Genomic DNA, 12,713 nt, shown 5'->3' with positions numbered 1-12,713 from the left:
TGAGAGATTTTTGCAAATGGGCTCAGCCCAATTGAAAGAAAGTTACAGCCTCAATTGCGCATGACTCGCAGGATTTGGGGTCTCATTTTTTGCATGATCCGCAAGATTCACATCACCAACCGTTTTTAACTACCTCGTTCCCCTCTTCGCGTACTCAACACAAGTGCTTTGATCTCTTACTACTTATTTGTTTAATCATTTGTTTGGGTTACTGCTACTACTTTATGAGTTCGAATGATGATGAGAGCTATGTGGCATTCAATTTTGCAAGTACCCACCACCACCAGATGCAGAATCCATTCATTTTCTTTCCTTGGATCAACTTACAGAGGCAGGTTGACAGAAAGCTTGTTCACTTCGAGAAGCACTTGTCATGCACATGCATTGCATGCAAGGTGGATCTCGCGTCCGATATCAGCAAGAATTGGGCAAAGATCTTGTGACCTTAAGAGCAGTGAACCAAGCAATCTTAGGCATGAATTCTTAGACACAACTGGGGAACAGAACATTAAAAATAATAATTCATTGTCACGTAATTTTGCAAGCATTCGGTACTCGGATGCTGAGCCAATAATTCTGGAGATGGGAAATTCCAAGTGTCTTGTAAGATTGTTTGGTTTGGATATTGAAACCACTGGATTTTTCAGAGATGGAGAGCGGATTATCGAAATTGCAATCCGAGATCTTTCAGGGGGAAAGAATAGCTGTTTTCAAACCCTAGTCAATCCTGAAAGACACGTTCCGAATTCGCATATTCATGGCATCACGACCAAAATGGTTAATCGATCATATGTTCCAAGGTATGTATGCAATCTTTGCTTCGTAATTAACTAAAACTTTCTCACGGCCCGTTCATAATCAGGATCAAGGTGATGCGATTTTTGGTTTTTATCTCATATATCTTGTGAAATAAAATCAGTAACGTTCAAATGTAAAGCTGGTGAGTAGTTGTAAATTTGATTAATGACATCTCAGAACCTCATCCTAAAGATGCAGTGTAAATTATGTGACATATGTAGCGAGGATAGAATTAATATATGGCGAAATAAAAATCAATAATGCTGGCACTCCTAAAGTTGTCCCAAAAATTGTTTCTTAAATGAAGCATCATGTTACATGGTATTTACTTAGTAGACTCTGATTTTGGTCGATGTTCAGTGCACTTTACTGCCCTATTCGTGACAGCGTAACTTACTAATTACAATTGTGCAAAATCACAATTTAATTAATGAACACATGATGTCTGATTGGAGATAAGTTTTCGCATAAGCTTTAAGTTCAAGTTCAAGTGAGTGCTTATCAACCCGTTAACTGAAACACATACGAGAGTTACAAACAGGACTCTCAATCTTCTTTGTTTCCGAAATTTTGTACCTGAGCTTTGATAGATTAATTAATTGGTAAGATTTCTTATTCAGGATGGAGGACTTGATTCCAATATTAATCAAATATGTAAACAGTCGGCTTGGACCTGGAGAGATTGCCATATTTGTAGCTCACAATGCGAGGCGTTTTGATGTGCCATTTCTAGCAAAAGAATTCAGCCGCTGCTCGATGAACATTCCTGACAACTGGCGTTTTCTCGACACTCTTCCTCTTGCTCGTGAATTGATGAAGCAAAAAGGTTCAGTTTCTTCAAAGACTTCACTGCAAGCACTGCGGGAATATTTTGGAATTCCATTAGAGGGTTCTGCTCATCGAGCCATGTCGGATGTGAACTCACTGGCATCTATCCTCGAGAGAATCACTTCTGAGCTGAATTTTACGCTTTCTGACCTTTTGAAAACATCTTTTAGGGCTAATTTCCATCATTCAAAGAAGAATAAGAAATAATTAATTAATAAACTTTTATGTGTTATCTTGTTCATACATTTTTTTTTTTGGGTTGGATTCTGCACGTGTTTATCTTACTTGTTTTAACTGAATTAAGTGGGAGAAATAATTAATGATATAATATGTGTATATTTATTTTTAAAAACTATTATGTAAGTATTGATTATATTAAATTTAATTACATTTATCATATATGCTTTAGTTGATTATATTACCTCTAACATATTTTACAATTCCTGATCAAGTGGATATCAAATATGCATTGGGAGTATCGAGCAGGATACTATAGGCATGTATTGACTGCTTGGAGTCATTGGCAATTACATGTATTAGGTTTTTTTTTGGGTAATTTAATAAATTGGTATATATATTTATTTAAGTTTATTCAAAATTAACATGAATAATTATGTAGTTTTTGTATAAAAAAAAAATATTGCTTAATTTTCTAAGAAATTATATTCTCGTAAAACTAAAGCACAAAGTTGATGATAGTTTATTTCTAACACACATATAATTACATTGTCGAGCACATAATGCATGAAGAGGGGGGGGGGGGGGTATTTTCTAACGTTTGTGTTTTTAATATAGAGATTGTTAGTTTATCCCTTATTAAAATTAATATATATTATTTACCCATCTATTATTTTCATAATAATCAATAACTCTTTTAACATAATAACTTTACAATATTATGTATATTGAATAGGATTATACATCCAATGATAGTTGTTCAGGCTTTGTATTCTCTACACACTTTAGTTGACATACGGTGTCTTCTAGCCTATTCCACTTACGGCCTCTTTGTGATGAATAAAAAAAATTAGTGTAAAGCTTGAATTGGCTAAAGCTAAGGACCGTTTTATAGTTAGCCTTAAGATATAACTTAAGACACTTGAACTCCTTTTATTAAACAAGTGAAATTAACATAAATTCTTTTACTTCCTTCCATCAAATAAGTGAATAAGTTATACACTTTAATTTACAACTTATTAAATGAGTAATAATTATAAGTTTATCCACTTTATTTAATTAATTAGCCAATAGCATATGGACCACATGTCATAAATTCTTACATAGTATCTTTGTTTTCAAATATACTTTTATTTATATTTATTATTAAATAAATAAATAATTTAAAAATAAATAAAAATAAAAATAAATACTAAAAATAAAAAATATAGGTTTTAGTATGAATAAAAAATAGTAATAAAATATTTTTCTTATAATTTCTAATAATAAATAAATATATTTTCTATTCTAAAAATAAAATATCAAATAGATGACCTATTTATCCCCTTTTTTTCCTTTAAGCTTTTTATATTAGAAAGTTATTAGCTATTATAAAAAAAAAAGTAAGAGGGTGAGTGGTATCTATTTATTATAATAGGCAAAACTGGAAATCTCCCTTAGTTACTATTATATCATTCTCCCCTTTCATAATTATTCTTTCATTTGTTCTATAGTCCTCATAATTCCTTAAAATTTTCTATTTTGAAACTTTTGTCAAATTATATAAAAGTGACGTTGAGATATTGAAGGAAATTAAATATAAAATTTTACATGAATATTGACTTGTTAAATCATTGGAATTATCTGAATGAAAAAGTAAATAGATGAGTAAAACTCCTCAAAAAAATAGATGAGTGAAAAAAACAAACGCTTGAAAATGGCGCAAGTTATAATGCCAATGCTCGTAGTCGTAGACAAAAAACAGTACGAGCCTCGAATCCTAGTTTGCAGGTGCACGAGCCATCTACATGCTCCTCCAGCGCGTCGAATTATTGGAACGTGCAACAGCAACTGGGATCCAGTACAATGACTCCACTTGATTCATCATCTTCAATATAAAATCTCATCTTTGTAGACTTTTCATCATTAGTTTCTTTTGAGATGAATAATAGAGTACTCATAGTTGTGTTTGTTTTATGTCAATTTAATTACGTATTTAAAAACATTTACATAATATTTAATTGACTCATTACTTACACTCCTAACATGTGGAATACGATGTGTATCTATTAAACAAAAGATTACTTTACAGTCTTGGACAAGTGAGTTTCAAACAGTTTTATTTATAGGAGTTTAAATCTTGTGAAGGTAGGGAGATAAAAAAAAATTAATTTACATTTTTTGAATATTTAGTATTTATTGACCACCCAGCCTTGTTCTCTATCTTGGGTGGTGGTAGCCAGTTTAGTCATTTTCTACTTGTATTGCTTATTTTGAAACAAAAATTAATTTCTCTCCCAAAAAAATTAAAAACTTGCTCTCGTTGAGAGTCGAACTCAAGACCTCCCGCTTACTAAACGGGTGCTCTAACCAACTGAGCTACGAGAGCAATTATTGAATAGCGCATACTATTTTAGATGAATTCACAAATTTTCGAAGACCTAGAACAATCCCACACGTGCTATAATTCGACTTAGGCCCAGTGTAATTCCGCGGGTGACGAAACAAACACCCTTCCCCGTGATGCAAACCTCATGTAAGTAATGGCATTTAACGAAAATAAAGAAAAGTCAAGGGGCATTTCCGCAAAACAAATTGTTCATATAGACTTCCCCCGAGTTGCTCACCGCAGCGGAAGTTCGGTGGAAGGAGAGTTTTGTGTTGTGTTGTGTTGCTTCCTTGGCCTTTCACATCTCATTTGTCTTGGGGGGTTTTGTTTATTAAGATCTTTACAATTAAGTCGACAATTTCAAACGAATTTACACGATTGCCACCACCACCGTAAAAATCGTTAATTTCTTAAACGAAAAAAATGGAGTTGAATTTGTGGAGCAATCGCCACTCAACGGCTTCTTCAAGACGCTACCACCACCAGTCTCGATCTGGTCTGTTTGTTTTGTTTTATATTGAACAAAAATATTGAAAGAAATGTTGCCGTACGACACCGTTTGACTCGTTTTGTTGTTGGAATTTTGATTCTTGTACAGATCTGTTCATCGGAGGAGGATACGATGAAACGGACGGCGACGATGATTTGAATGCGATGTTTCTTTGCCCGTTTTGTGCTGAAGATTTCGACATTGTTGGACTTTGTTGCCACATCGATGAGGATCATCCGATTGAAGCTAAAAACGGGGTAAAGTTATATATATATATATTTACCCAAAACTCTAGAAAAGGAATTTCAATTATTAAATTACTAGGTGATAAATTAATTAGTTTTATGCTTTGTGGGTTAAACTTTAAATTGATGCTTCCTTTACTCTTTTTATGAATTTATAAGAAAAAAGAAAGAAATTTGCATGTGATACTTGTGAGTTAGTTTATTAAAAATATGATTTTAGCAATTTGTGTAAAATTTGTATTTATTGTGACAACTCAGAAATGAAGTAAGGGTAGAAGAAATGTGGATCTTTGACAATAAATAAGGAGCTTCCAGGTTTTGTTTGGTGGATTGGAAATGAATATTTCTCATGACAGCATAATTTTAGTTTTTTAGGTGGTTAGATTTAAAGCACTAGAGTAGCTGAGAAATTGGTTCATTTCTGCAAACTTGATTTTGGAAAATATCTTGTGGTAGTATTTGTTTAGGTAGTGCGGGTTGATGAACATGCTTAAGGAGCATTGGTTAATTAGGCCTCCACAGCCTTGTGCGCTGGTTTTGAAATAACATTTTGACCGAATACTGTTATTTTCATCTTACGTTTCTAGTTCCTTTAAAACATCATATATATGTGCTCATAATTTTCGTTTAATTTGTGCTGTCAGGTATGCCCTGTTTGTGCGAAGAGAGTTGGAACGGATATTGTTAGCCACATAACCATGCAGCATGGGAATTTTTTTAAAATATCCTTTTCCTGTTTGTTGGCTTTATATAGATATTTGTCTTGTGAATTAACCTTTCTCTCCTGCTATTGACTTCTGCTTAATTTATTAATTGAATCTTTGTTTGTACTTTTTTCCTATCAAGGTCACTCAGTTTATTTGTATAGTTGTAGCATTACGCTCTTTGTTGCTTGTTTTTGGTTTCCTCATATGTCCATGATGAAGAGTATCTAGTCTTCCTTGACCGTAGGATTACATTCAGCGCAAACGGAGATTGCGTAGGGGTGGACCAAATTCGACATTTTCTTTACTGAGAAAAGAATTACGAGATGGAAACCTACAATCTCTTCTTGGGGGATCTTCATGCTTTGTTTCTTCCTCCAATACAGAGGCTGATCCATTGTTGTCGTCATTTATATTTAACTCGCCTAAGGTTGATGAACCTCTTAGTGTGCAACCACTTTCGATTACTGAGCCAACCTTGGTGAAGGAAAGCTCTAATGAGAACCTTCACGAAAGGTATGTCAATAGGCATTTTTATTTGTTTTACTGCTTTTAATTCTTTTCAATGCAACAAGATATTAGAATATTTGGCGTTTGATGGCTTTGTAAATTTTGCTTGTAGAAGTGTAGGATTAGAAGTTTTATCTAAGCAATATCTGAAACTAAATGAAATATCATTCAAAATTGTTTAGCTATCTTGATGCATGATTTTGTGGCATGCCCTGTGTATGCACTGGTGTCCTCAGATTATATCTGGAAGGAACTTTGGAGTATCAATAATACAATTTGGTTTTAGATAAAATTGATGAAGTCCTTGAGGGTGGGCAATGCTAACTTTGGTGGGTGTTGATTGGCATCGAATTTTAAGGATGTAATAATTTTACAAAACAGATTTGTGTTGGTTGCGATATATTCTTACACTGATTTATGGTGACAGGCATGTGCAACAGCCACCGCTATCAGACAAAGATCAAGAAGAAAAGGCTCGCAAGAGTGAGTTTGTTCAGGGGTTGGTGCTGTCGACTATTCTTGGTGACTATTTATAAGCTATCGGCGATGGGGGTGATGCAATTGCTATCGTAATACTAGGACCAGAGCTGCGCCTATGCATAAAGAGGGAAGAGATTCAGTTTTATCTAATAAGTTGTAATAGATAAATTTAGGTAAAAGCAGAAGTCTGTATCTGCATAATATGTTAGGAGGTTGTGTGTGTATAATGAAAAGATGGAAGATCATATTTTCCTGTGTGCTTGCTTTTATTTTTCATATATAATATATTTGCCGGTATAATATGTAGAGATGGGCGATTACGGCACTTATGCTAGAAGCATCACTTTTCTGGGCATCAAATATTCTCAGTTTAGAGTAGAATTGCTTTCTTTTCACCCCTTTACTAAGGCAACTGACTTGAACATTAGTCGTTTTGGGATTGGAAATGGCAGCCCCTGCGTTCTCGGACGATAGCTTCACGCAATAGACAAGTATTTAGAATTAAATACTGGTTTGGATCTTATATCCGAACGAGTAATATGAAAGCATGCAGACACTTGGGTGTGGTGGTGTTGAGCTGCATTTGGCAAAATGATACTATCTGTTTGGTAGAGCAATTTAATCAGACCCATGCATGATTCTCTTATTCATTGCACAAATTGAGGCTCCCTCTACAAAGGCACAAACAATAAGAGAAATTTTATCAAAAGCTCTCGCTTTTTTTTCTTTTGGGCATTCATTTGTGTGTACAACTATATTTATCTTGCGGGTGCCGCCCGGCACATGAAGTCATGCACTCAATGACAATTATCGGTTTTAGTTTTCTAAAAAAATTAAGTTTTCTGCTAATATTGTAATGATTTGAGCCACATGTGTTAACATAAATATGTTGTTAATATTGATTTTGATGATAACAAATTTTAAATGATTTTTGATAAAAGTATTGGAGCTATTTCTTAATAAACGAGAGCCTTAGTAATCATTCCATTCATACTTCATAAAAGATGGACTTTAAAATTAGAAAAAGATTCTCTACAAAAACTGGTTTAAAATACAATTCTGGTTATAAACGGTGAACCGTTTATTTAAACGGTTAACCGATAACAGCCAGAGAGCAACATATTTCCTAAACCTCTAACCGTTTATGAAAAACGGAAAACACAAAAGATGGGAAGGTTACTGGAACTTAACGGTGAACCGTTTATTTTAAACGGTTAACCGATTAACACCAGAGAGCGACATAATGCCTAAAGCTCTAACCGTTTATGAAAAACAGAAATCACCAAGAATGGAAAGGCTACTGGAACTTAACGGTGAACCGTTTACTTTAAACGGTTAACCGATAATGTCCAGAATTGAAGGTTGTCCTCCTCTGGCACTGATTAACAAAAACTGATAAGGCTAAATTGTTTTGCAGGTTACTGGAGACAAACGGCGAACCGTTTATATCAAACGGTTAACCGATAATGTCCAGAGAAGCCACTTCACGCAAGTCCTTAACCGTTTAGCGTAAACGAATAACAAATACTCATCTTGCAGGTCTCTGGAAGTTAACGGCGAAAGGGCAAACCTAAATGGCAAACCGTTTATTTGAAATCTGGCCCAACGGTAACTTTGACCAGCCTAAACGGTTAACCGTTTATGGTTAACGACGAACCGTTTTTTGTCCGACAGTTTGTAACGACTAGATTTTCGGCTCCAAATATAAATAAGCTCATTCAAATTCAAAGAAGGTTGATCACAACACGACCATTTGAGCTAATATTCGAGAATACAATTTTCATAGAGCTTAGAACACATTCTTGCTTCATCTATTCACATATTAAGCATCATTGTGTAATCTTATATATTGTGAGAGGCAAAACAGTTTGTAATCTTTTACTTTGAGTGATTGTAAGTGTTGGGATACACTTGGGTTAAGAGATTGGGGATAATCTCTTGTTGTAAAGGTTCATTGACACCTTGGAAGTCAAGTGTAAGCATTTGAAGCCTTGGAGGCTTGCTTAGTGGAATCCTCAAGCCCGGAAAGCTTGGAGGCGTGGACGTAGGCAAGGTTGGCCGAACCACGTAAAAATCTCGTGTTTGAATCTCTCTTCCCTTATCTTTTTATATTGTGATCGTCTTAATTGTTATTACTTTAAATTTGAGTTATAATTGCATTAAGATTTTCTTTAATATTGAATAATTTTTTAGAATCCCAATTCACTCCCCCTCTTAGGTTACTTACTTGTATTTCAACATGTCTAATTTTTCATTTACTGACCCTAACTCATATGTTGATAGCATGTGCTTGGTTAAGAAAAAATCCGAATGGATCTAAATGTTACAAAAATCTAAATCCATATGTTTGAATGATATATTTATTTTTTATTCTTTTATTTATGAGTATAAGTGGTAAGTTATTTGTTTTTATAAATTCAAAACATTTTAAATCTAGTTTTTTAACACTTATGCCCTCAAAAGTGTTATATATATCTAGAAGTTTAAATATGTATATATTCATGACCTTATCTAGTATAATACTATTTATATGTTATAAAAATATATAAGGTAATCATTTGATATATAATTTGTGGAAAATAATTTTGATAACATTATTTTTATTGTTATCTGATAATAAAAGAATATGCCAAAATTCAAATTGAACTTGTATGTTTGGTACTTTATACTAAGTAAAAATTGAGATCAAGAGAAATTCTAATACGACATCTAACTTACAATATTACAATGAATTAGAAAAATCTTTTTGATTAGAGAAAAAAAAGGATTATTAAATTTTACATAATAGGTATGAAATAAATATATTTAAATGACGATGTTTGTAAAAAAAAAAATTTTCATTCAGAAATTTTATCATTTAAATAAACGTTAAATTTTTTTAATTTTTTCATTTAGATGAAAATATCTTACAATAAGAATTCAGATACAAAAACAAATAAGGCAAACTTTAAAAGTATCTTAAATGAATGTAAATTAAAACTTCAAATATAAAAAAAAATAAGTGCGTAATTTGGATTTTGCTATGTTTATAAAAAAAAAATTTCTTTTTTTCTATTTGCATTTTATTATTTTACTTTTTCACGCTCTTCAAGATAATTTAAGGCCTCAAGCAAATTTTCAAAATTAGGCTTTTTTTAATTTAAATTAAGATATTGATGATAAACATTTTATTTTAGATTAATTCCTTTTAGATAGAAAATCATTAATAAATTTGGTACATCAATTAGTGTGCCAAAATTTTTTGAAGTGTATATATATAAATGTTCCAATTTACTTTAGAATAATGGATTTTACCAAAATCTAGAAAAGTTATTAAACAACGTGGTTTAATAATGTAATGATTGTAGTTTAACATCTTTCTCAGACTTTAATAAATTCAAGATCCTAAATCATTTCTCTCTCTCTCTCTCTCTCTCTATACATATATAACGTTGAACATGAATTTCATTTGGTGGGAAAGAATATGAAATTATTTTAAACAACTTTAGTGAAAAATAGAAGCCATTACCGAAATGAATATAGAAATTCAAAATATAAATATAGAGAGATTAATATTAATTAATTTGCTAATAACATTTTCCATGTCGTCCTATATTAATTTTTAAATTAATACAATTGAAATAGGTTAAATGTAATCTCTATAACAAAATTATGTAGTTCAGACTTATCACACAAACACTATTATGTTCATAGTAGAAAGAAAAGCAGGACTAGTGGCCTCCCTCTAATTTCCTTTTAGCACCGCCATTTAACGTCAAGTCTGAATTTAATTCCAAAATCATTCTTTTCCTCAATAAACATTAATTTAAATTCAAAATTTTCAGTTTCTTCCTCGTTTTGTACTCGTCTACTAGGCCCAGTAGCCTTGCTGCCCGTCATCAACATGGACAAAATTTTTCATGATAAATTTCTGGAATATCAGTCATTTACTTATTTATTAAACCACATATACTTGAAATAACTATAGTTAAAAGAGGACACAGCAAGCTTAATTTCAGGAAAATGGTAAGAAAATTTTAAATATAGTTCAGACCTGACACCCTTAACCAGAACATTTGATTAATTCCTAAACGAGTCTAATTCTAGTCAGGTAGCGAAGACAAGTAGGTCAAAATGATTACAACTGCTGTTATCTAGAGACTTTGGCCACCAAGCTTCCGTTTAATTAGTCTCTGTCTTTTGGGTTCAAGTATCTGTTTAATCAATCCATAAATTTTTTTAAAAAAGATGAGACTATATCTACTAATTTCCTCTCTATACCTTCTTTTTAGTTAAAGAATTTTTTTCTTTAAATAATTGTTTTAAAGATTACTTAATTAACCATTTCTCTCTCGCTTCTCAATCTCATATATTCTCATAAGTTCATTCAACTATATTATTTTAGCTGCAAATAACTAGTATTACTAACTAAGAGGAACTTATGAGAGAAATTTAATGGGTCCCTAGAGAAATTTAATGGGTCCAAATAGTCCCACGAGAAATGCTTTAAAATACTTATGCTGTTAATTATGTACAGAATTGTTATTAAATTTTTCTTTACTTTTACAATAATAATATCCTGACAATGATTTGGAAAAGTAAAAAAAAGAAAAAAAGAAGTTAATTTACTATATTCTAAGATAATCTTTATTCTTATCTTATCATTTCTTTTCGTTTTTCTTCGTTTAAAAGTAAATTCCTTCATAGCTAAATTCTACTTATCATTTATTTATTCTTAGCTAAAAGATACAGATGCTCATTCCAAACTTTTAAACGCACGATAAAAATTGATACGCAAGACTTCGAGAATCCAGTCCAAGTGTCCAACCACGTCTTTGATGGATAAATTCTACTTGATTTAGTCCTTAATAGTGTGGGACATGCCAAATTTTAAACTTCAGCCGTAGATTTGTTATCTTTACCAAGCACTAATATTGGCTGCCTCACATCCATGCACCCACTGGATCTATATATATCACATGAAACCAGAAATAAGGACTCACTCAAGCTCACCTACTCACTTTTGATTACGGTTCTCCAGAAGCTAACAGAGATCGTTTCTGCTTTGAAGAAAATGGAAACTCCTTACACAGGTTAATTTTTAGGCCATGTTCAATTGAATGTCATTTATAATTCTAATTTTAATATATGTGTTTGTGAATAAGGTTTTTATTATCAAATTTTCAGGTAACAAAGAATGGTCAGAGGGTCAGCAGGTTAATATAGGAGTTAGCATGTTTGATGATGAGAAAATAAATAACAATGATCCTGATCTTCTCACTGTCCCTCAATACGGGAGGTACCCTGACTACACTGGTTAGGTGTTACAGCATTATACTTTTATATTATGTTTAGTTAAATAAAAGGATGGATAATGTTATTATCCATCAATGATGTGAATACAAGGTTGGTTTAGTCAACTACTAAGATCTTGTGGGATAGACAAAAAACTGCTTTCTTTAGCACATGTATTTGTCGTCCTTAATTAATAAATAAAATTATTGTGTGTATGAGTTGATTGAATTATTTTGGCAATAGATATAAAATTGTATTATTTTAAATATCTCTATTTGATTAATTGTGCTCTTTTTCTTCTTGAAGGGGCCAAAATCTTTATAATTAATTAATAGTACTAATACTATTTATGTTTGTTATTTGTTAATTAAATGGCGTATATCATCAGGATTATAAAATCTTACCATAACTATATTAAGGGTTCTCCTACTTTAATATGATAAAGGACAAGTTAAAAAATAAACAAAATACATATTTCAATATACTGGATTAAAGATGGCTGCACCCCTATGATGTATAAAAATAATCACAAAAACTCTCAAGTTAATAAGAAACACTAAAACCCTCTTCTATTACTTTCTACAATTAGTTTCAATGGAAAATGTAAAATTTACTATTATGTATTTATGATGCACTTACTACCTTCTTACGTGAAATTTTAAAATAAATAAATAAATATATGAAAAATATTGTGAAACAACCTGCCCCGAACCCTAGGAGGAGTCTATCTAACCTCCTCCAAACTGGATTGATAATAATTCTATTAGTAAGGATTCTGTCGAAAATTCGACTATAACACTCTCAATATGAAAATATGTAAAACAAACACTCCCAAAATA

The 12,713-nt window shown here is 32.0% G+C and overlaps 2 protein-coding genes, 1 long non-coding RNA gene and 1 other non-coding gene across 4 annotated transcripts; 3 read left to right on the top strand and 1 right to left on the bottom strand.

The window, feature by feature from the left end:
- The first annotated feature begins 237 nt into the window (after positions 1-237).
- Positions 238-1,833, top strand: LOC107178374 (exonuclease DPD1, chloroplastic/mitochondrial-like). The gene is made up of 2 exons (XM_015533461.1): positions 238-800; positions 1,419-1,833. The coding sequence occupies exons 1-2, from the start codon at positions 238-240 to the stop codon at positions 1,831-1,833; spliced, it is 978 nt and encodes a 325-aa protein (XP_015388947.1).
- Positions 1,834-4,097: 2,264 nt separating this feature from the next.
- On the bottom strand, positions 4,098-4,171 carry TRNAT-AGU (transfer RNA threonine (anticodon AGU)). Its single transcript has one exon. It is a non-coding gene; the product is annotated as a tRNA-Thr (tRNA).
- Positions 4,172-4,400: 229 nt separating this feature from the next.
- Positions 4,401-6,937, top strand: LOC102608375 (protein DEHYDRATION-INDUCED 19 homolog 4-like). Its single transcript, XM_052442143.1, has 5 exons — positions 4,401-4,667; positions 4,770-4,918; positions 5,551-5,630; positions 5,866-6,126; positions 6,548-6,937. Exons 1-5 carry the CDS (start codon positions 4,595-4,597, stop codon positions 6,654-6,656), a joined length of 672 nt encoding a protein of 223 aa, XP_052298103.1. The 5' UTR covers positions 4,401-4,594; the 3' UTR covers positions 6,657-6,937.
- A 4,529-nt stretch (positions 6,938-11,466) lies between these two features.
- Positions 11,467-12,102, top strand: LOC102621057 (uncharacterized). Its single transcript, XR_371848.3, has 2 exons — positions 11,467-11,672; positions 11,767-12,102. It is a non-coding gene; the product is annotated as an uncharacterized LOC102621057 (long non-coding RNA).
- Positions 12,103-12,713: the final 611 nt, after the last annotated feature.

The sequence above is a fragment of the Citrus sinensis genome, chromosome 1 (genome assembly GCF_022201045.2).
Source record: "Citrus sinensis cultivar Valencia sweet orange chromosome 1, DVS_A1.0, whole genome shotgun sequence".
Classification (NCBI taxonomy): Eukaryota; Viridiplantae; Streptophyta; class Magnoliopsida; order Sapindales; family Rutaceae; genus Citrus; species Citrus sinensis.
This window is presented reverse-complemented; position numbering and strand designations above follow the sequence as displayed.

Bases quoted from the DNA above. Each gene is read 5' to 3' on its own strand.
- LOC107178374 (XM_015533461.1), top strand. From the start codon at position 238: ATGATGAGAGCTATGTGGCATTCAATTTTGCAAGTACCCACCACCACC. The intron at 801-1,418 runs GTATGTATGCAA...TTTCTTATTCAG, and splicing joins AATCGATCATATGTTCCAAG to GATGGAGGACTTGATTCCAA.
- LOC102608375 (XM_052442143.1), top strand. From the start codon at position 4,595: ATGGAGTTGAATTTGTGGAGCAATCGCCACTCAACGGCTTCTTCAAGA. The intron at 4,668-4,769 runs GTCTGTTTGTTT...ATTCTTGTACAG, and splicing joins CCACCACCAGTCTCGATCTG to ATCTGTTCATCGGAGGAGGA. The intron at 4,919-5,550 runs GTAAAGTTATAT...TTGTGCTGTCAG, and splicing joins CGATTGAAGCTAAAAACGGG to GTATGCCCTGTTTGTGCGAA.